Source organism: Apodemus sylvaticus, chromosome 3 (genome assembly GCF_947179515.1).
Source record: "Apodemus sylvaticus chromosome 3, mApoSyl1.1, whole genome shotgun sequence".
NCBI lineage: Eukaryota > Metazoa > Chordata > Mammalia > Rodentia > Muridae > Apodemus > Apodemus sylvaticus.
This window is the reverse complement of record NC_067474.1, coordinates 146,478,200-146,500,415: the sequence shown is the minus strand read 5'-3', so window position 1 is coordinate 146,500,415 and position 22,216 is coordinate 146,478,200. Positions and strand designations below refer to the sequence as shown.

General features: G+C 48.5%; 1 protein-coding gene and 1 pseudogene across 1 annotated transcript; one reads left to right on the top strand and one right to left on the bottom strand.

Moving 5' to 3' along the window:
* Nucleotides 1–2,498: 2,498 nt before the first annotated feature.
* On the bottom strand, nt 2,499–21,555 carry LOC127680378 (uncharacterized). The gene is made up of 3 exons (XM_052175851.1): nt 21,477–21,555; nt 4,290–4,539; nt 2,499–3,127 (listed from the first exon to the last, which is right to left on the bottom strand). The coding sequence occupies exons 1-3, from the start codon at nt 21,553–21,555 to the stop codon at nt 2,560–2,562; spliced, it is 897 nt and encodes a 298-aa protein (XP_052031811.1). The 3' UTR covers nt 2,499–2,559.
* On the top strand, nt 13,643–13,743 carry LOC127681864 (uncharacterized; annotated as a pseudogene).
* Nucleotides 21,556–22,216: the final 661 nt, after the last annotated feature.

Below are 22,216 nucleotides of genomic sequence, written 5' to 3'. Positions count from 1 at the left end.
ATTTCTGAGTTCAAGGCCAGCCTGGTCTACAGAGTGAGTTCCAGGACAGCCAGGGCTACACAGAGAAACCTTATCTCGAAAAAAACAAAAACAAAACAAAGCCTTATAAAGGTCAATCACATTAGCAGAGGCTTTAAAGAAAAGAGATTTCAGACCCCCAAAATGCAAGGAACTTGCCAGACCCTGCAGCAGGGCCGCGACTCAGTGGGGTGCCTTCCTGAAGGCCACTACTAGAGAGATAGATGTCACATGTCCCTGCTGCTGCTGCTGCTGTTGCGTGGCATCGTGTCCTTGGGAGCTGTGTGACTGTAATAATCAAAGTCTGTGAAGACAGACAAGGGTGAGGGTTATCGAAACAAATGAGGGTGAAGAGCAGGTGAACAGGAAGGAAGAGGAGGTCTTGTGGATTCATTGTGAGCTGCAAGCAGGCAGGAAGTGGGTCCCCTTAGCTGTGGGGTCCTTAGCGCCTGGCACAAGGCCTGGCATGGACTGATCACTCAGTAAATGCCTGCGGGGCGGGGCGGGGCGGGGGTGAAGAATTAAGCTGCATTCTGGGAAAATACTATGAGGCCATCTTCAGGTAGTTCAGTCTGAGGGATTGCTGGGGGCTGGGAGTCAGAATCCTGAGGAGATAGTCCAGCAACCCAATACTCAGGAGGCTGAGGCAGGAGGATCATCATGAGTTTGTGACTAGCCTGGGATACATAGCATGACTTTATCTCAAACACTAATTAATTAAGGGGTTGGAGAGATGCCTCGGGGAGTAAGAGTACCTGCTGTGCTTTCAGAGGACCTGGGGCCGGTTCCCAGCACCCATAGGAAGCTTACAGAGAGCTATCAGCAACTCCAGTTCCAGGGGGATCAGATGCCCTCTTCTGGTCTCCTTGGTCAGTAGACATACACACACAGTGCACGGGCACACACGCAGGCAAAAAAAAAAAAAAAAAAAAAACTCCTCCCATATGCATAAAATAAAAATAATAAATACCAGGCAGTGGTGCACACCTTTAATCCCAGTACTTGGGGAAGCAGAGGCAGGCAGATTTCTGAGTTCGAGGCCAGCCTGGTCTACAGAGTGAGTTCCAGGACAGCCAGGGCTACACAGAGAAACCCTGTCTCGAAAAAACAAATAAACAAAATAAATAAATAAACAAACAAACATATGGATCTTTTTTGGAAATTATTCGTTAAAATTTTGTTTTTGTTTTTGTTTTTTAAATAGACTTGTGGGAGTAGAGCTGTCCATCTTTCTTTGATGATGTCCAAGGGAATACATGGATAGGGGGCGCCCCAGGTCGGAGTAGCCCTAATCAGATGCTAATCTTTGGAAGAAAGGAAGGACTCTGAGCCCCTGGGAGCCATGCCTGGCTCCACACTTAGATGCCCTAATTCCCAAGTGGCTCCTCTGTTGTTCCATTGGTTACCGCAGCGGCCGCTGACACTTACCGAGCGCTTCCTGCTCAAGCCTTTCTGTTCTGTGTCTCTGCCTTATGTGTGTGTCTACCAGACATGTTTCTCTGGGGACAAGCCAGTGGTGGCAAACAACTGCCATCTGCAGAGGTGGCTCTGAAACCAAAGCCGGAGCAAGCAGGATGGGAGGAGGCTGTGACTCAGGAAAGCAGTGAGGTAGAGGAGACTGAAGGGCAGCAGCTGCCTTCAATCCCTCCTCACCGGGGCTGCCCCAGGGCTCCAGACAGCCGAAACCATAATTCTTTGGGAAGCAGTGTCTATAAGACACAGATAGACCTCTTCTGGGAGTTCGAGCCTCCCCAGCAGACTTGGGAAGCCCACTCGGTGGTGTGCCCAGTCGGATGAAATCCATAACATGGTTCTAACTCTTCAGGGTTGGAATTGCCCTCCCAACACTCACAGAGAGAGAGAGAGACACACACACACCTCTGATTATTTTTGAGACAGTCTTGATTGATATGAAATTCAGGCTGGCCTGACCCTTGAACTCTGGGTCCTCCTGCCTCAGCCTTCCACGTACTGAGATTACAGGCATATATGACCATGCCTGTACTGTTGCTGTTTGATTTATCAGGTCTGTTTGACCCTTTTCTGCCTTGGTCTGGCCACTGGGATGTCCCTGAACATGCCCTACTCCACCCCAACACACGCAAACATTAAATCCACCCAACATAGCTTGGGAAGTGCTTTCTCTCCAATTACCAATCAGGTGTGTGGGCTCCTTGTCCTCTGTCCCTGCAGCTCTTGACAAGCCTTCACAAAGTAACTTGTTGTGCTAACACACACACACACACACACACACACACACACACAAACACCACACACACTCGGCAGTTTGTATTCTCCATCTGATGGCCTCACCAAAATGTTTCTTCAGAGACTGGAGTCCTTGCTTAGCCACCTCTGCCTAAGCAGAGAGTGAGTAACCAGAAACTTGTATCAGCACAGAGTCCCTGAGCTCCGCTCCTCACCTACAGACCCTGGACAGGAGCACGCCAGTCTAACAGAAGGAGGACATTGCTGAGGAGGAAGCTCAGAGGAGGCTTTATCTCAGAACAGAAAGGGAGGGTTTCTGTAGGTAGCTGAGCTTTAGGGGGACACTCCAGGCAGAGAACAGCTCGTGCTCTGAGCCAGAAACAAAATCAGCTGGTTTTCTTCCGGGAGCTGCGGTTGACTTGAGGGGAAATGAGGGAGGGGGCGTGTGGCTGAGGCGGCCGGACCAGGTCTTCCAAGCTTCTCCTTGCCTGGGTGATTCACAGCACACAGTGTTTTCTCATCTAGGTCACTGGGGAGAGAGATAGAGAAAGTTCTAGGCTCCAGCCGGAAGCGGGAGGAGGGCGAGGACAAGTTCTTGGGAGCCTCTAGCTTTTTGTCGTTCCTGTCACCGCCCCTTGTTTGTAAGGTGCTAGGAGATAGTGTAGCCCCAGAGGATGCCGCTGGCGCAGACTGGTCCCCCGGGGACCCTAGAACAGGGCCTGGGAAGCCAAATGTCTGAGAACCAATGGTCAGATGGAAGCTTCTGACTTTCCAATGGAGAAGCCAAGGCTTAGGGAGGGGCTTCTGTGAAGCGAATCTCCTTTCCTCCCTGTTTCCATTCCAAATCAGAGACGGTGTAAGAGATGATTCAGACAAAAACAGGGGTTGCTTGGCTTCATGCCTGCAGTAAAAAAAAAAAAAAAATGCTCTGCACCGTTGCCATTACCATTACCGTTGCTGCTGCCACTGCCACTGCTGCCACCACCACCGCAGCCACCGTCAAGGTCACCACTTCCGACACTGCCACAGTCACTGCCATCACCGGACCTCCCCATCATGGAGCCCCACATGCTGGGCAAACCTCCGAGCTATGTCCCAGCCCTAATGCCATGTTCCTAATAATGACAGATAGAGAAGGTTGCTGCTGCAGTGGAGACCTCCTCTGCATGTGCTGGAGAGTTCAAAAGAACAGCAGCATTTCCTCTTGTCACAGCCTAATCCAATCTTCAGCCAAGACATCTCCATCTTTCCTTTCAGCCTCTTTGTTTTGAGACGGTGTCTCGCTATGCTGCTCTGGCTGGCCTGGAGCCCACTATGTAGATAAGGCTGGCCTTGAACTCAGAGACCCGCTTGCTTCTGCTTCCAAGCGCGTGCTAGGGTTGTAGGTGTGGGCTGCTGTGCCCAGCTGAGCTGAGAATGGTCACCCCTGACAGACCGAGGACACTAGAGGCTTGGTGTGACTTCAGCAGAGGGACCTAGTTTAAGTGGCTTAGAGGCAGAGCTTCCAAAGGATACTCGCTGGGGGTGTGAACGCGGACCCTGGCACTGAGTAAAAACTCAAGCAAAGCCAAGCTGCAAGGCTGATGCCTGTGAGTCCTAACCGAGGACCCGAACTGGGGTGTCACAGAAGGTAGGAACTTACATAAGCAGGGTCCTACTCTCTGCTTCCATGTACCCCAGATGGCCAGGACCCCAAAGCACTGTCCTCTGGGCTCCCTGAGTTTTCTTTTCTGCCTGAAGGGGAGCTAACAAAGCCAAAAATATGAATGTTGGAAGAAAAGGTGGACGGGGCGGGGCGTCACCTACTTTGTGTCTAGAGCGAGGAGGTTGGACCCTATGATGTTGGAACATCTCACAAAAGGACAGGGACCCTGGTTAACTCTGCCTTCTCTTGTACGTAATGATCCCCGCCCTCCACACCATTGCAGAAATATGCCTGAGCCTCTATGATAAGGATCACGAAGCTCTATCCCCCACCTGCGTCTCATCGCGAGACCCTAGCCTGTCTGGAACCGGCCTTCTTTGACCTGCAATCTGCCACATCCCTCAGAATCCTTACTTACCGCTTATCTACTCCAAGTAGATAGTATAAGAACCATTCCTCCTCTTGCCGCACGGTGGCGCCTTTCACGGACCTTGCCCCTGAGTCCCAAAATGAACACCCGTGGCCGTCAGACCCTGTTGTTTCTCCTTCCGATTTGATGATGGATTGAGGGCGAAGCTGGGGAGCGGGATGTTCTGGTAAACTGAGACTATAACCCTGTTTCGGGATCCGCGCCAAGTCCGTGTCCTCTCTGCAAGCTCTGCCCCTACCTGGTGGTCATACTTTCAGGTAGAATGTGTCCAGTAATAGATGTCTGTTAGCAGGGTTTGGTGGTTCACGCCTGCCATCGCTACACTTAGGAGACTGAGGAAGGAGGATTCCAGAACAACTTAGTGAGTTCCAGGCCAACGTGGACTACAAAGTGAGACCTAATAATTAATTAATTAATTAATTAATAATATAACAACAATGGTCTTAGTAGTAGTAGTAATAGCATTAATAAATAATGGCGGCTAGAGAGATAGCTCAGTGGTTAAGAGCATCTTGCAGAGGACTGAGGTTCAATTCCTAGCAACCACATGGTGGCTCACAACCATCCGTAACGAGATCTGACGCCCTCTTCTGGTGTGTCTGGTAAAGACAGCTACAGTGTACTTACATATAATAAATAATAAATCTTTAGTGGTCCCAAGGCTTCACGGCCCTTATGATGACAAGTCAGAGTTTAAACCCACAAGTGACTGGTGCGTGCTCAAGCCCACATTTGCTGGGACAATATCAAACAGCTTCGCCTGTCCTCAAAGGTGAACTCACTATCACAGACCTTAGGAAAGGTGGCTTAATCGCCCTTAAAATTGTTTATTTGTTGACTTTGTTTATTTGCTGGTCTGAAAGGGAACTTGTGCTACGGCACATATATGTAAGTTAAAGGCCAGTTCGCAGCCCTAAGGTTCCTTTCCTACTGTGTGCGCTCTGGGTATCCGAACTCATGTCCTCAGGCTTCGCAGCAATCACCCTAACTGGCTGAGCCATGTTAACAGGCCTTTTCCATTTTATAGAGGAGCTGTGAAGCAGGGTTAAGGGCACAGACAGCTGACAGGACAAGTCTTAGCTAGATTGTGTGGCTCTCACAGCTTCCCAGTCTGCCTGCTGAACGCCCTACCTTCATATTAGTCACAGCCCAGGGGCATGAAAGGAACCCGAGGAGGATGATTCTGCCTCCTTAATACCCACGCATTCAGGCTCTCAGGCAGGCGCGGGGCAGAGGAGGGGGCAGCTTTGCACCCACACTTCCTGCCTCCTGGTTTTACCTTGGAGGAGAGAAGAAAGGCCGAGTTCCTGCCCGGAGCCTGCTGATAGATTGGAGCTGCAGCTAGAGAGCTCCTCTCTGGCTGGCTGAAGGCTGGCTTTTTATAATCATGTTGGATCCCCTCCACCCTGCCCCAGGCAGCCAATCCCCATCAGAGTTTCCATTTCCTGCACGATGCAGAGTTTTTTGGTCTCCTGTCTTCCAGCATCTGTGCCTGCCTGCTGGCAGAAGATTGTAATTCAAGCCGGGGACCTTGGGAACAGCCAAGAGTATTCAAAGCCTGTCACGCCACCGTGGGAGCCACCGCCCTATTGGGCTTAGTGGAGCTGACCACCAGCTTCCCTTAGGGCACAAAGATCTTTTAAAACCCAACCCAATTAACACTAAAAGTGTTTACTGAGCCCTTGCTGCACGACAGGACCTGCACGGAGCACAGAGCACTGTGTATGTGAGGCCTTTCCAATCCCAAGTCTTATGAAGTAGCAGAGGCTGTTCCTTTTTTGTTGTTGTTGTTTTGTTTTGTTTTATGTGTGTTGCTGCCTTCAGACACACCAGAAGAAGGCACCAGATCCCATTACAGATGGTTGTGAGCCATCATGTGGTTGATAGGAATTGAACTCAGGACCTCTGGAAGAGCAGCCAGTGCTCTTAACCACTGAACCATCTCTCCAGCCCCCATAGACTGTTTCTAAACCTTGTAAAATTTGGGGAATGAAGTCACTTTCTTCCATTGTTCTCTTAGGCTAGCTACTTTGCCAGGTGTATGGTAAGAATGCAAAGTCATAGCTGGGCAGTGGTGGTGCATGCCTTTAATCCCAGCACTTGGGAGGCAGAGGCAGGCAGATTTCTGAGTTCGAGGCCAGCCTGGCAAAACAAAACAAAAAACAAACACAAAAAACAAAACAACAACAACAAAAAAAAAAAAAAAAAACAAAAACAGCCAGGTGTGGTGGCGCACGCCTGTAATCCCAGCACTTGGGAGGCAGAGGCAGGTGGATTTCTGAGTTCAAGGCCAGCCTGGTCTACACAGCCAGGACAGCCAGGGCTACACAGAGAAACCCTGTCTCGAAATACCAAAAAAACCCAAAACCAAAACCAAACCAAACAAAAAAAGAATGAAAAGTCATACATTTTTGACTTAGACATAGATATATATATCCAGCCTGAAATGGGTCCCTGGCCTTAATGAATGAATGAAGAATGGATGAAACATTATTTATTGGTTTACTTATATATTCAGTAAGACAAAGTCTCGTGCACGCCAGGCTGGCCTTGAACTCCTTTCGTAGCTGAGGATAACCTTGACCTTCTTCTCTGGCCACCATTTCCTGAACACTGAGATTATCAGGCTTGGTGGAAAATACCTTTTGTTAAATATTTATTTATTTACGTTATGAATATGAGTACGCTTTTGCTCTGAGGACATGGGATCCTGTTACAGAGGGTTGTGAGCCACCCTGTGGTTGCTGGGAATTGAACTCAGGACCTCTGGAAGAGCAGTCAGTGCTCTTAACCGCCGACCCATCTCTCTAGCCCATGTGGCAAATACCTTTATCCGCTGAGCTATCACTCTGGTCCAGACAGAGCATTCCTGAACGGCTTTGGGTGGTGCTACTTGCAGAAGCACTATGGGTAATCTTTTTTGGCAAACAGATCACTTGCTGAAAATCAGAATTATTCCTGACCTCAGAGCAGAAAGGGTTTGATGTAGCCACCCTGCCGCCAGGTGGCTGGCTGTTGTCTAGGAGCATGATGGCCACATTGTCTCTTGTGCTGGAAGGCTGGTCTTTTATTGGCAGTTGCTAGTTCAGTCTCCATAAGAGAGCCTAATCCACTCAGCCCATTCAAAACCCCATCACTGTCTCCATGGATACTCTTCCAAAGTCTACTGCAAAGGCAGGGGGTTGGAATGTAAAGGCTGGCTGACATGCATAGGTGGGAACTGGCTGGGTACCTCCTCTGCACGTGGTCTCTGGTCGGCATTCATGTGCAACAGGGGGCCTCATGCTTTGTACCCCCTCTGTGGGTTCGTGTCTGTGTAACCCAGGTTACATTTGCCCTGCCTTCCAGTCCTGGTCATTCCGTGCTCTTGACCAAATAGCCAAGACCATGTTGCTGGTAGGAGCTGGAGCTTACTCCCATCCCCCTGTCTCCAATGCAGAGGATGGAGACGTATACCTGCCGTGGTTACATGCCCGGAGGGACTCTCACAGTCTGTAATAGAGTGATTCGAGGCCATCTGACTTGGGAAGTGGATTCAGCTCTTACCCACCGTTATCAGTGGGTTGCCAAAAGCCCTCCTTGTAGCCATCGGGGCAGGTCAAAGGTGAGCTGTCAAGCCCACACAGCTGCTCGCGAGCCTGAGCCTCCTGGCATTTAATCTTACAGCTTCTGGATCCTGCTGGCCTAGCTGTGGGCACACCGCTTCCATCAAACACTGGAATGCTGCGGTGCTGTCTGGTGCTATCGAGCTTGGATGCGTATCTGTCTGGCATGTAACTATACTGGTGCTTATAACTGCTAAGCCATCTCTCCAGCCCATGTGGAAACTACTTTTATCCACTGAGCTATCACTCTGGATCTTATTATATATTTCCATGAGATTATCTCTCGTGAATCTTAGTCACTTCTGGGGCCCGGTGGCACATCAGGCCCCTTTGTCCAAATGAACCACAGTGACTGCGGCTGAACTCTAGAGTCCCAGGAGTCCTTACAGAGGATTTCCTACTGAGGCTGTCAGAGACTTCTTACAGAATCTTTGCCTCCTACAGAGACCCAGAGAAAACTCCTACCCACAGGCTCTTATAATCCAATCTAATTGGCCTGCCTTGCGATCTGAACCTCTTGGGCAGCCCTCTCTTGACTTGGGTACCACTCATAATTGGCACCTTCCCGGCCACCCGATAAAACTTAGGAGAGATATTTCTACACGTAAAAATTCTGTCTCCTGGGCTGGAACGATGGCTGAGAGGTTGAGAACGCTACTCTTGCACAGAACCCAAGTTCAGTTCCCAGCACCCATATCAAGTGGCTCACGACTGCATGTCGCTCTCTTACTCTACCCCCAGGGGATCTGACAAGTTCCTCTGCCCTCTGTAAAGACCTACACACTCACACAGGCATATGCTCCCTCCACACACACACACACCATTCAAAACAAAATAAATTAAAAAATAATTGTCTTCTGCCAGCTGTGGGGTCACATACCTTTAACTTGAGCACTTGGGAGGCAGAGGCAGGTGGATCTCTGTGAGTTCAAGGCCAGCCTGGTCTACAGAGTGAGTTCCAGGACAGCCAGAGCTACACAGAGAAACCCTGTCTCAAACAAACAAATAAACAAACAAACAAACACAACAACAAAAACCAAAACATGAGAAACAAAAACAAACACAAACAAACAACAGAGCTACTCCATTGTTTTGTATCTAGGGTTTTTTGTTGTTGTTGCTGTTGTTTTGTTTTTTGGTGGGTTTTTTTGTTGTTTTGTTTTGTTTTGTTTTTTTGGATTTGGTTTTTCGAGACAGGGTTTCTCTGTCCAGATAGGTTTCTCTTGCCCAGCTTTGGAAAGTGAGAGGCCAGCTCTAGGCATCTGCAAGAATGTTAAATCCTGAATCACCGATGAGTAGTCTTTGCGGATGCAGTCCCTGTCAGTCTTACCAGGAATCCTGACAGCGCGGGTCACTCTCACTGTCATGTGCAAGCCCCTAGAATCGTAAGCTACCTCATCCAAGCCCTCTAACGTGCAGGGTGCTTTCCTGGGGCCTCTCTTAGCCTGCTCCACTCACCAGTCGCTAGGGACCCAGTTATGTGGCAGAATAGATTTGGAGAGAGGGAGAGAGAGAGAGAGAGAGAGAGAGAGAGAGAGATGACCCCGCTTTGCACATGACTGTTGTGTACTCCTGGGTAGGAGCAAACCGCTTTTCCCTGGCTATAGGGGAGGAGCTGCCTCCACCCCCCTGGAAACCAGGAGTCTGTGAGAGACTTAGGTTTGTCCACACCAACAGTCTTAATCCCTGGCCTCAGGGTCCTGTTCCTTCCCTACTAAAACCTGGACTTGGTGATGGGAGATGGTGGAGACAGTCTATTTAGAGTCCTCTGGGAGTCTATCTCTTAGAACCTTGTCCTGGAGCTGACTTTTTTGATATAATCTTCTCCATTAGTAAATGAGTCAACAACTGGGACTCCCACTGGCGGGCCGAGGCTGTGCCCATCCCTGCCACCAGCTGTGAGGTCCTGATTTCCCTTCAAGTTGCTTTTCACAGGCCTCAAACCCTGCCCTGCTAAATATCAGCCTAGCTTCCCTGGGAAGCAGACCCGGGGTAGAAAGGTGTAGCTGGATGCTTTCTGGAAGCTGCAATCCCAAAGCTGCCTGCGCCTTGGGATAGTGTTAACTCACTCCAGTGGACTGTTGCCGGGGAAACCAGAGCCACATAGGATCAGTTAGGTCAAACTCCAGCGTGGAGGCTGCTTCAGTCCCCATTATCACAGGCTTAATGGAGTTCATGACAAAACTATATAACACGGCTCCTGGTTAGGCTTGAGGTGTCGAGATGCTTACCAGTGAAACCAGATGCTGGGGTCTTGGTCTGAGAGGTAGCTATACTTAGTTGGAGTCAAATGTGTGGTACTTGTCCCTAATCCCAACACTAAGAAAGCTGAGACAGGAGGATTGCTGAGAGTTTGAGGATAGTATGGGCTGCACAGTAAATTCAGGCCAGCCTGTAATTCATAGTAAGATTCTATCTCAGACAACAAACAAATAAAAACAAACCTCAGTCTAGCTTAGTTTGGGTTTGGACTTAGGCATTTGCTTAAATATATGGGAATGGGAGGCAGGGAGACAGCTCAGTTAGCAAAGTACATGTTCCGCAAGTGTGAGGACGCGAGTTCAGATCCTCAGTACTCATGTATAAGCATGTTTTTATATACTGTGTAAAGGTTACCCTTGTGTTATTCAAATGCTGATTTCTCTGACCTCATACCTTGTTTCAATCCAGACATGGCACTGAAATGCTTATACCAAGAATCTCCTGTCTCAGGGCTGGAGAGATGGCTCAGCGGTTAAGAGCACTGACTGTTCTTCTAAAGGTCCTGAGTTCAAATCCCAGCAACCATATGGTGGCTCACAACCATCTGTAATGAGATCTGATTCCCTCTTCTAGAGTGTCTGAAGAAGCTACAGTGTATAGTGTATATAATGAGTACATAAATAAATAAATAAAACGAATATTTAAGACTCTCCCGTCTCAAGTTTGTATATCAGTTCTTACCATTTATTCTCTGCTTTGTCAATAAATGCTGATCAGCCAATGGTAGGGAGAAGAGGGCAGGACTTGCACCAACCTGAGGAAGAAGAAGAAGGAGATTCAGATCAGCTGCAGGATGGAGGAATTGGAGCCTTGAAGAAGGGGTCCCGCTGGGCAGTGGTGGCGCACGCCTGTAATCCCAGCAGAGGCAGAGGCAGGCGGATTTCTGAGTTCGAGGCCAGCCTGGTCTACAGAGTGAGTTCCAGGACAGCCAGGGCTACACAGAGAAACCTTGTCTTGAAAAAACCAAATCCAAAATAAAAAAAAAAAAAAGAAGGGGTCCGAAGAGTCAGATCAATAATAATAATATGCAAAAATCATGGGGCGAGGCAGGGCGGGGCGGGGCGGTAGCCAGATTACCATAGGAGGTAAAGGCAGATCAATAACTGCTCTGCTCAGCTATTGGGGTACAGTTTCGAGTAAGTCTTATTGTCCCTGTGTGGTCACTGGAGGATAGCATAAGGTAAAGAAATACAGCTGCCTGATTAATTCATTGTTTATATTTATATCAAGCATAATTCATTTACGCCCATGTGGGAAGCTGGATGTGGTGTCACAGCTGGAGTCTGGCACTGGGGTTGCTGGGACAGAGACAAGAAGGCTCCAGGGACTCGGTGCCCAGCCACTCTGGACGACCATTGGGCTCCAGTTTCAGGGACAGACTCTTCTCAAAAATGAACAAAGGCATTTATAGATGAAGGAGTTTACTGAGAGCTTGCAGTTTCAGAGGGTGAGTCCTTGGCCATCATGTGGGGAGCACGGCAGCAGGTAGGCAGACATGGTGGTAGAGCACACACCTCGATGCACAGACGCGAGGCAGAGACAGAGACAGAAACACTAGAAAAGGCACAGATTTTGAATCCTCAAAGTCTAGCACACCCCTCCTCTAGACTCTGTGAAAGAGAATCCAACAGTGAAAACCAACCAAGCAGCGGGGCTGCGGTGCAGCCCTTTAATCCCAGCACTCAGGAAATGGAAGTAGAGGTAGACACAGGGGGATCTCTGTGAGTCTGGAGTCTATACAGAGACATAGACAGCTCTAGAACAACTAGGGCTATATACAAAGACCCTGTGTGGTAGTTTCAATATGGTTGGCCCATGGAAAATGTGGCCTGGTTGGAAGAGATGTGACGGCTGTGTGTGTGTGTGTGTGGGGGGGGGGGGCTCCTGTGCTCAAGCTCCAACTCAGGAAGAGTCTCTCCTGGTTGTCTTCAGATTAAGATGTAAAACCCTTGGCTCCTCCAGCACCGTGCCTGCCTGCCCACTGCCATGCTTCCTGCGATGAGGATATTGACCAAACCTCTGAAACTGTGAGCCAGCCCCAATTAAATGTTATACTTTATAAGAGTTGTCTTGGCCATGGTGTCTCTTCACAGCAATAAAACAAATAAATCCCAAACTAAAACATCCTGTCTTAAAAAAAAAAAAGAAAGAAAGAAAAGAAGGAGGAGGAGGAGGAGGCGGAGGAGGAGGAGCAGGAGGAGGAGGAAGAGGAGGAGAAGGAGAAGAAGAAGAAGAAGAAGAAGAAGAAGAAGAAGAAGAAGAAGAAGAAGAAGGAAACTAAAAAATTAATTAATAAAAATTGGGCAAAGGAGCTCAGTTACGATTTCTTCAAAGAAGTTACTCAAATGCCAACTTACACACAATAAACACACAAGAAGATGCCTATATCAAATGACTTTTAGGTGAATGTAAATAAAATCACAATGTTAAACCACTTCACAATAAAGTGAATGTTGCTACTTTGTTTCCAACCCAATTCCCTAGTAAAAGAAAGCTCAACTCAATCAGTTAACAAAACAAGCTACAAGCCTAGATTGGGCAGATCTCCCACTACACTATTCTATCCAATCTATATCATCCCATAAAACTTGCGGTTTCTCCAGACCACCAGCTTCTCTCTCTCCCGCCTCTCCGTTGATGACCCGTAGCTCCGCCCCCTCATGTTTATCCCAGTCGCTCCTCCCCTAGACTCTCAGCTCCTCCCACTTCCTTCCCAATCATTGGCTCAAGCCTTTAATTGAAAAGTTAAGGTGGGAAGAAGGTTCACAAGGCAACTCCTCATCTGCAGCCGCAGCCCCTCTGAGGAGTGGAATTAGCATCAAAATACAAATCCAGGGCTATCCACAGCTAGTGAATATTATCGGGGGTGGGGGGAAAGAGACATAATTGTAAAGAGGCACGTTAGTGGGGATGCAGGATGTTGGTGGGGATGGAGGATGTTAGTGGGGATATAGGAAGGCTGCCACTGCCATGGAAATCAGTCTGACATTCCACAGCACTGTACGCATAGGGGCCAGCAAGACAGTTCAGTGGGTAAAGAGCCTCCCTGCAGGCTCAGCAACCTGGGTTTGATCCCCAGAACTTAAAGTGGATTGGGGGAACAGGCTTCTGAGGTTGTCCTCTGGCCTCCGTACAGATGCCACCATCCACCCAGACACACTAATCATAAAGAAAATAAATTCAGCTGGGTGTAGTGGTACACAACTTAATCCTAGCACTCAGGAGGCAGAAGCAAGAGGATCTCTGTGAGTTCAAGGCCAGCCTGGTCTATATAGTGAGTTCTGAGACGCTCAAGAGCTCCTGCCTCAATAAATAAACAAATAAATACTTAATTAATTAATTAATTAATTAATCAATCAATTAAATGTACCCCCCCCAAAAAAAGGACACACAAACTAGGTCCAACACAGCATTCTTAGTACTTAAGGGAGCTGAGGCAGGAGGATTGCAAGTCCAAGGCCAACCTTAGCTACTTAGAGAAATTCTACTCCAGAAAGAGCGAAGTGATACAGAGAAGATTTGAATGATCCTCGCACAAGGAAGACCCACAAATCTAAGAATCATTTGTATTTTCAAAAACTAAAGTCTGGATGTGGTAGCTCACACTCAAGAGGCAGAGACAAAAAGATTTTTGTGTTTGAGGCAAGCCTGGTCTACATAGCATGCTTCAGGCCTGTCAGAGTTCTATAGACAGATATGTCTCAAACAAACAATAAGTAAATAAAATTGAAAGGTTTTTCAGATTTAAATGTAACATTCATAGCCGCGTTACTCACAATCACCACAAGGTGGTGATGTTGTCAAAGGTGTCCCTTCCAAAAGCCAAGCATGTTCAATCTCCTGGAAGTAGTGTTAGGATGGGCACTGTGAAGAGACCACCTGAGGACTCTCTTCTCTTCCCCTGAATTAAGGATCCTTATGAAGAGGCTTCAACTTTCTGGTGCCCTCTGACCTTCCACTGTGTGACGAATACAGCATTAATGGGTGCTGCCCTCATTGGACATTGAAAGCTGCCAACGCCTTCATCTTTGATTTAACAGATTTCTGTTCTCTATAAACCACTCAGTCTTAGATGTTGTAGCAGCATTAAGTGAACGAAGACACGTGGAAACAGCTCCCATGTGCAACAGATAAACTAAATAGAGTATATCCACTGTGGAATAGTATTCACTGATAAAGAGTGGCGGGTTTTCTGATATGGGTGAATCTTGGGGATTATATTAAATTTGGGCCTGGGAGATGGCTCCGTGGGTAAGGGCTCTTGGCGCCAGCCTGAGTTAGATCCACATGACCCACACAGTGATCTGATGACCAGTCCCTTCAAGTTGTCTCCTGATGTTCACACAAGCTGTAGCATGCATGTGTGCTTGAAAACAAGATGTCCACACACGCTCGCGTGCTCGCGCACAAAGACAGACAGACAGACACACACACACACACACACTCACATGTAAATGTATTCAAATGTTTTCAGGAGCTGGAGAGATGGCTCAGCAGTAAAGAGCACTGACTGCTCTTGCAGAGGACCTGGGTGCAGTTCCCAGTACATGTAGCAGGCAGTACTGTAACTCCAGTTCTTTTTTTGTTTGTTTATTTGTTTTTGTTTTTTGAGACAGGGTTTCTCTGTGTAGCCCTGGCTGTTCTGGAACTCACTCTGTAGACCAGGCTGGCTTCGAACTCAGAGATCCGCCTGCCTCTGCCTTCCAGAGTGCTGGGATTACAGGCGTGCGCCACCACCGCCCAGCTTCAATTTTTTTTTAATTGAAAAAAACATTTTAAAAAGTTTTATTGGCTGTGCAGTGCTGACCATAGAGCTTTAGTTCTAGCAGAGGCAGATGGATGTCTGAGTTTGAGCCAGCCTGGTCTACAAACTGAGTTCCAGACCATCCAGGGCCACACAGAGAAACCCTTTATTGCTGCATTTGTGGAATGAGAATTTACAGCTCCAGAAGCCAGGTGCCACCCCCCAGTCCTCTGTGTGTGTGTGTGTTGCTAAGGATGGTCCAGGGCTTCACATATGTCAGAGGAACACTCAACCTGCCAGCTTCATTTTTACATCTGGAGGGCAAGCAGACCTGGGGATTCACCCTAGGGCTTTATGCATGCTAGGCAAGGGCTCTTAAGTTCTGCACAGTCTGTAGACTTTGGCAAAGGAGGGGTCTTTGATCCCTGATCACAGGTCCAAGAGGTCACATGGGATCTGGGGGCAGCGATGGAGGCTCATAACAGAGTTAAGGTGCCTGGCCTTTGGCCCTCCATTGGGAAGATGGAGGAAGGGAAAGTGTCACCTGGGGGGAATGATACCTACTGTCACTTGCCTGACAGGCTGGTCCAGCTTCTGAATCCTCCCTTCTCCCTAGGCTGCCTAGGGAGAACTTGTTGGCCCTCGGGCCAGCCGGCATCCATCTTACAATGTACCTTTGAGAGACAGTTGGGCCAAACTCTCAGCTGGAGGAAAGCCAGAGCCTAAAAGGAAGGGAGAATAAGAGCCTTTCTTAAGAGGATATGGCCAGGAGTGGCTGGGTCCACACAGAGACAGAGGCAGCAAACACACCACACACACACAGTTTTTTGTTTTTCGGTTTTTTTTTTTTTTTTTTTGGATTTTTGGATTTGCTTTTTTGAGACAGGTGGTGTGCCACCACCGCCCTGCTCACACACAAAGTTTTTAAACCTAAATTTAAGACAGCATGGGGGGTGGGAATCGCCACAGGTCAGGACAATTTGCAGTTGGTTCTCTCCTCTCATCCCGGGGTCCATTTTTTTTGTTTTGTTCCCCCCCCCCACCCCTGAGACAGGGTTTCTCTGTGTAGCCCTGGCTGTCCTGGAACTCACTCTGTAGACCAGGCTGGCCTTGAACTCAGAAATCCGCCTGCCTCTGCCTCCCAAGTGCTGGGATTAAAGACGTGTGCCACCACCGCCCAGCGGTCTAGGGCCTTTTGTTCATTCACTGAGCGATCTCACAGAGGCTTGGCCAGGGGGGCTAAACCCTCAGGGCTCTGAATTCTTGAAGCATCAGGTTTATTTCGGGGTGTAGTATAGATCCATGCTGTTTGACTGATGCCACATTCAGCCAGGTTTTGAAGAGCGAATTGTCCTTGTACAGGCGCTGCTTCTTCCATGGCCACTTGAGGGTGCCCCAGTGATGGCTTCAGCTCCAACACAGTGCTGGGCGCCTCAGTTTTTTCACAAAGATTGTGCTGCTGGATCACTGGAAGCACAGGGCTTGGTAGCTGAGTCTGTCTGCACACCACGGGGCCTTGTTCTTGTGTAGTTTAGAGTTCCGGCTGGCTTGGAAATTGGGATGTAGTCCTGGATGACTTTGGGCTTTAAGTAATTAAGATGTTCCTCAGGTTTAGTAGAGAGATCCATTGAGATGGAATTTAGGCAAAATCTCCTTTGGTAATGTCCAGGACCCTGGGCTCCAGAGCCTGGGGGGTGGGGGTAAGGAGGAGGTAGGAGATCTAAAAGCACCCAACAGAGCACTGAGAATCCCATACTTTTATCCACTTTAGAGGGAGAGTTCTGAACTTAATAGATTAAGGAAGGTGGCAGATAGGATATTAGGTGTGGCTGACCCCCTCTATAGTTGGAGTGTCTGTTCTGCACCAGCAACTTGCTAGGCAGTCAAGGCTGGTGTCCAGTTTACAGGGATCCAAGTGCCTCCATCTCCTGATTAGTGGGTGTCTGTTTAATCTTTTATTTTGAGACTGTTTTAGTCAGGGTTTCTATTCCTACACAAACATCATGACCAAGAAGCAAATGGGGGGGGGGAAGGGTTTATTCAGCTTACACTTCCACATTGCTGTTCATCACCAAAGGAAGTCAGGACTGGAACTCAAGCAGGTCAGGAAGCAGGAGCTGATGCAGAAGCCATAGAGGGATGTTACTTACTGGCTTGCTTCCCCTGGCTTGCTCAGCTTGCTCTCTTATAGAACCCAAGACTACCAGCCCAGGGATGGCACCTCCCACAATGGGCCCTGCCCCCCCTTGATCACTAATTGAGAAAATGTCTTACAGCTGGATCTCATGGGGGCATCTCCTCACCTGAAGCTCCTTTCTCTGTGATAACTCCAGCTTGGGTCAAGTTGACACACAAAACCAGCCAATACAGAAAGAGAGTCTTGTTGGGTTGCCCAGAGTGGCCTGAACTGTCTGTTGCCATGTCTTGCCTAGATCTCCCAAACAGCTCCCTGTATTAGCTTCTAGTGTGCTGGTATTAAGCTGGGTGGTAGTGTGCCACCACTCCGCTGGCCCAGGAGCAATCCTCCTGCCCCAGCCTCTGTGGTGGCTAGTGGTTACAAGTTTGCAACACCAGGCCATACTCCCCCCCCCTTTTTTTTCTGAGACAGGATCTTCTTGTGTGGCCCCAGGCTGGTCTTGGGACTCACCAGCCTCAGCTTCTCAGTACTGTGTTCACCAAACTGGAAGCATTCGCTCCGCTCCCAGGTTAGCCTCCAAGCAGCTATGAACTCCCTTGACTGGTGTCTCTTGCTTTTCTCCTGCACTCTGATCTAACCTGAGCTTTCTTCTTCTGAGAGCTCCTGGACTGCCAACTGCCCTCTCTGTGTCGCCTCTCAAGGCTTCTCTGTGTGGCTCTCCACAGTAGCTAGGCTCCTAACTGCTTGAGCTTCCTTTGTCTCAACAAGGATCGTTCTTCTTCCAAGGTCATACCTAGTTAGGCTCGGAACACTAAATTCCACATACATATTCACAATCCCCTTAAACATCTATCTTTTTGGGTTTAGAGAGATGCTCAGCAGGTTAGGTTGCTCTTGCCAAGGGCCTGGGTGTTGGTATTCTGTCTAAGCTCCACCCCACACTTACCTGGCAACAGCCAGGTATGCCCGCCCCATAGGCCTGGCCCACTATAAAAGGGGCTACTTGCCCCTCCTCTCTCTCTCTCATCACTCTGCCCCTCCCTCTGGGGCTCTCCTCCTCTCTCCCCTCTCTCCACATGGTGGTCATGGCCAGCCTCCACTTCTCTATTCTCTCTCTCTCTCTCTCTCTCTCTCTCTCTCTCTCTCTCTCCCTCTGCCTTTCTCTACCACTAACTCCCAACCTCTACCCTGAATAAACTCTATTCTATACCATGTCTGTGTGTGTGTGGTCCCTCAGTGGGAAGAGGTGCTGGGGCAAGGGCCTGCCTGGGCATCCCGTTCCCCCACACCGCCATGACACACTCCCTTAACTCCCAATTCTCTCTTTTAAGCCCCTTCACTGGGTTTGACTCCTAGCACCTACATATTGGCTCACAAATGCCTGTGAGTTCAGGTGAACCAACCCTCTCCTCTGGCCTCCAAAGGCACCAGGCAAACATGTGGTGTGACATGAATACATGCAGGAAAACAAAAGCAAAAATAAACCATACACATTAAAAACAAAGCCTGAGGATGTATCTCAGTGATAGAGAGCTTGCCTAGCAGGCATCAACCCCTGGGTTTAAGTCCCAGCACCACATAAACTGAGCAAAGTGACCAGGAGGTAGAGTCAGGGGAATTAGAGGCCATCTGAGTATATAGAGTGTTTGCGCCTGGAGATCCTGCCTCAACACACAACACATACATATAGACAGACACATACACACATACACACACATACACACACACACACACACACACAACTATTTTCCTGGCTAGAGATGTACTAATGGGGTTGAAAGTATGACTCCAGTGCGTAAAACCAGTGCTTTGGTCCAGAGCACTGCAAAAAGCAAAAATAACCCCTTCTGTCTTCATTTCACACTTCTAGGTGGTACAAAGAACCCACCTAGAGAGAAGCTGGCGGATGGCTCAGAGTGCTTGTTGCTCTAACCGAGGACCCAGGCTCTATTCCCAGAACCCATGTGGAGGTTCACAGATTACTGTCACTCTAGTGCTAGGGGATCCAATATCCTCTGATGGCCGCCTTAGGGACCAGGCACACTCATGATGGACCTACAGACAGGCAAGCAAAACCCTCATACCCATGTAAAATAAATAAGATCTTTAAAAAAAAACAAAAAACAAAAACCTGCCGGGCAGTGGTGGCGCACTCCTGTAATCCCAGCACTCTGGGAGGCAGAGGCAGGCAGATTTCTGAGTTCGAGGCCAGCCAGGTCTACAGAGTGAGTTCCAGGACAGCCAGGGCTATACAGAGAAATCCTGTCTCAGAAAAAAAAAAAAAAAAAAAAACCAAACCAAAATAATGTACTAATTAGATGTTGTCTCCCCATGTGGATCTAGAACTTAACATGTCAAAATAACCCTTTTTGGTTTTGGCACTGAATGCCACCTAATCTTCCTTTTGTCACAAGTCCTGCAACACACAAGACTGGGCATGTTGATCATTATATATATCAGTCCTTCCTTTCCCTTCCCAAATGAAATCCACTGTACATCCTGCTTACTTTAGTACCACCCAGGTCTTGAATCCTTCTTGCTTTTCTGCCGTGACCTTTAACCCACTGCCTCTAGCCTAGATTACTGCAGGAGACTCTTAATGTGACACCTAGGCATTTATTCCAGCCTGAGGCCATCAATTCTGATGTAATTGTCATCTGGGAGGCTTACAGCCTCTGTCTGAAAAATCTAGACTTCAAGCCCCAGTACAATCTTATCTGGGCCTAGAATGTTCTCAGCCTCTGAGACTTGCTGCTGAATAACCTCACTCCTCTATTTCTTTCTGATCTCTGATTGTCTGGTTCAATTCAACTATTGTAGCTCAAACTCCTTTCCAGTCTAACCGATTCAATCTGGCTTCTCTGGGCTTCTCCTGAATTGCTCTGTTTGACCTCAAACTATGTCTGTCAATCTGTTTGAATCTTCTGGCTCCTTCTCATTCTCTGGCTTGTTCTGTCTTCACCAGTGTCTAGCTGGTTCTCTCTACAGCCTGTCTCTGTACAACTGTCCCAGTAACCCCGCCTCCCTTTTTCCTCTCTTTATACTGCCTCTTAAGTAGCTTCCCTTTCCTCTCTCTTCCCGTTAGTTGGGAAGATCCTATTCTGTCAAATCTGACTCTTTTGATAACTTTGACCTCGTAGTCTGCCTTTCAGCTGGGCATCACTTTTGACCTTGGCTGCTTCCTTCTATGAACTAATTTTACATTCATTGTTTGGGATATAAGGTATGCATGCAAGAAGGGTGGATATGTGTGTGTGTGTGTGTATTCTATCTAGCCACAGGGATTAAAACTATGTGCTAAGGCCACATCACAGACAGTTTTTTCCAGTGATTAACACAAATCAGGGTTCACAGTGTGCTCAGATGTCCTGTGAGAACAGGGCTTAAGGGCTTAAACTGGGAGAGTATAGGGGGTTAGGTGGGTGTGGCTAGGTGGCGTGGGGGAAGTTGTCCAGGCGGGCCCTTGCCTGGGCTCCTCTGCCCCTGAGGGACCACACACACACAGGTATAGTACAGAATAGAGTTTATTCAGAGTAGGGGATGGGAGTTAGTGGTAGAGAGAGGCAGAGAGAAAGAGGGAGAGGGAGAGGGAGAGAGAGAGAGAGTAGAGAAGTGGAGTGGAGGCCGGCCATGACCACATGGAGGGGGGGAGGAGAGCCCCAGGGGCAGAGAGGTGAGAGTGTGGGAGAGCGGAGAGCAAAGAGGGAGAGGAGGGGCAAGTAGCCCCTCTTATAGTGGGCCAGATCTCTGGGGCGGGGCATACCTAGCTATTGCCAGGTAGGTGTGGGGTGGAGCTTAGACAGAACCCCAACACAGGGTCTGACAGAAACCCAGCCAGCCTCGACATCGCTGTGTGGAGGAGAATCGCCTTGAATTTCCAATTCTTTTCCCTCCAGGTTCTGAGTGCTAGGATTGTAGGTGGGCACCATTGTGCCCAGTTTATGCAGTGCCACAGACTGGCACCTAGGGCATCCTGAAGACTGTACAAGTTTTTAAAACTTGTCCTCCCATGTAGCCTCCACATGTGAGGTGCCACTATGTAGGATCTGTCCTCTTTCCTTGCAGGTTTTTTTTTTCCCCTTTCTTCCTTTTTTGGTCCTGTGCAGCCTTGCCTGTATTGGAATTTGCTCTGTAGATCAGGCTGGCCTCCAACCCAGAGCTCTGCTTGGTTTTGGCCCTGGGGACGAGGACCTGAGATGCATATTTTACAGATCAAAGCAGACCTGCCCTCCAGGTACTCCCAGCATCCCTCAGTCCCTACCTGGTTTACCCCACCCCCAACCCTGAACTTTCCAGCTTGGGGGCTGGCCTGCCCTTCCTTCCCCAAGAGGCTCTTTTCTAGATAATCCTGGCATTTTTTGTTCTCTTGTTCTCTCTCTCTTTCTCTCTCTCTCTCTCTCTCCTCATTCTCTTCTTTCCCTGCTCACCCTTTTGCCCTTTTTCCTCTTTCTCTTCCCCACCCTGTGTCCTCTTGGTGACTTCCCTGGCCTCAATCCTTGGGGCCATTGAACGTTCCAGAGAGCCCAATAAACCTACATTTAATATAATCTAATCTGGTTTGAATTTGACTCGTTTCATGGATGGAGAAATAATTTATCTCTCCATCGTGCAGGAGGCAGAAAGACCCTCCTGCCTCTGCCTCCTGAGTGTTGGGATTAAAGGCTCCTGCACCATGCTTGGCTGTGGGGTTTTTTTGTTTTTAAAGACAGGGTCACGTGGAGCTTAAGCTAGACTCAAATTTAGTAGGTATTCAAGGGTGATTTTGAACTTCTGGTCCTCCTGCCTCCAATTCCCATGTGCTAAGATTACAGGTGTTACTGCTATGCTCAATTTTCAGTTTGTCTTTTAATTTATCTTGGCCCCTTTTGGTTAATTTGCCAAACAAAGGCAGAGATCATGTCTGCTTTATTGACTGTGTGCCTAAGCCAGAATCATCACATAGTAAATACAGGTATTCAAGGAGATGGCTTGAGAGATGGAGAGGTGGCTCGGTGGTTAAGAGTACCTACCGCTTGTACAGAGGAATCTAATTCTGGTATCTAGCACTCATGCCAGGCAGCTTAAAACTGCCTGTAACTCCAGCCCCAGGGGACTCCGTCAAGCCTCGATAGGCACTGTATTCATGTGTAAACACACACACACACACACACACACACACACACACTCA

What these genes read in the sequence shown, in the direction of transcription:
- LOC127680378 (XM_052175851.1), bottom strand. Translation starts at nt 21,555, where the DNA reads ATGGCCCCAAGGATTGAGGCCAGGGAAGTCACCAAGAGGACACAGGGT. An exon ending in AGAGGAAAAAGGGCAAAAGG is followed by an intron (nt 4,540 to 21,476) that starts GTGAGCAGGGAA and finishes TATGACCACCAG; the next exon opens with GTAGGGGCAGAGCTTGCAGA. An exon ending in CTACTTGGAGTAGATAAGCG is followed by an intron (nt 3,128 to 4,289) that starts GTAAGTAAGGAT and finishes TTTTTACTGCAG; the next exon opens with GCATGAAGCCAAGCAACCCC.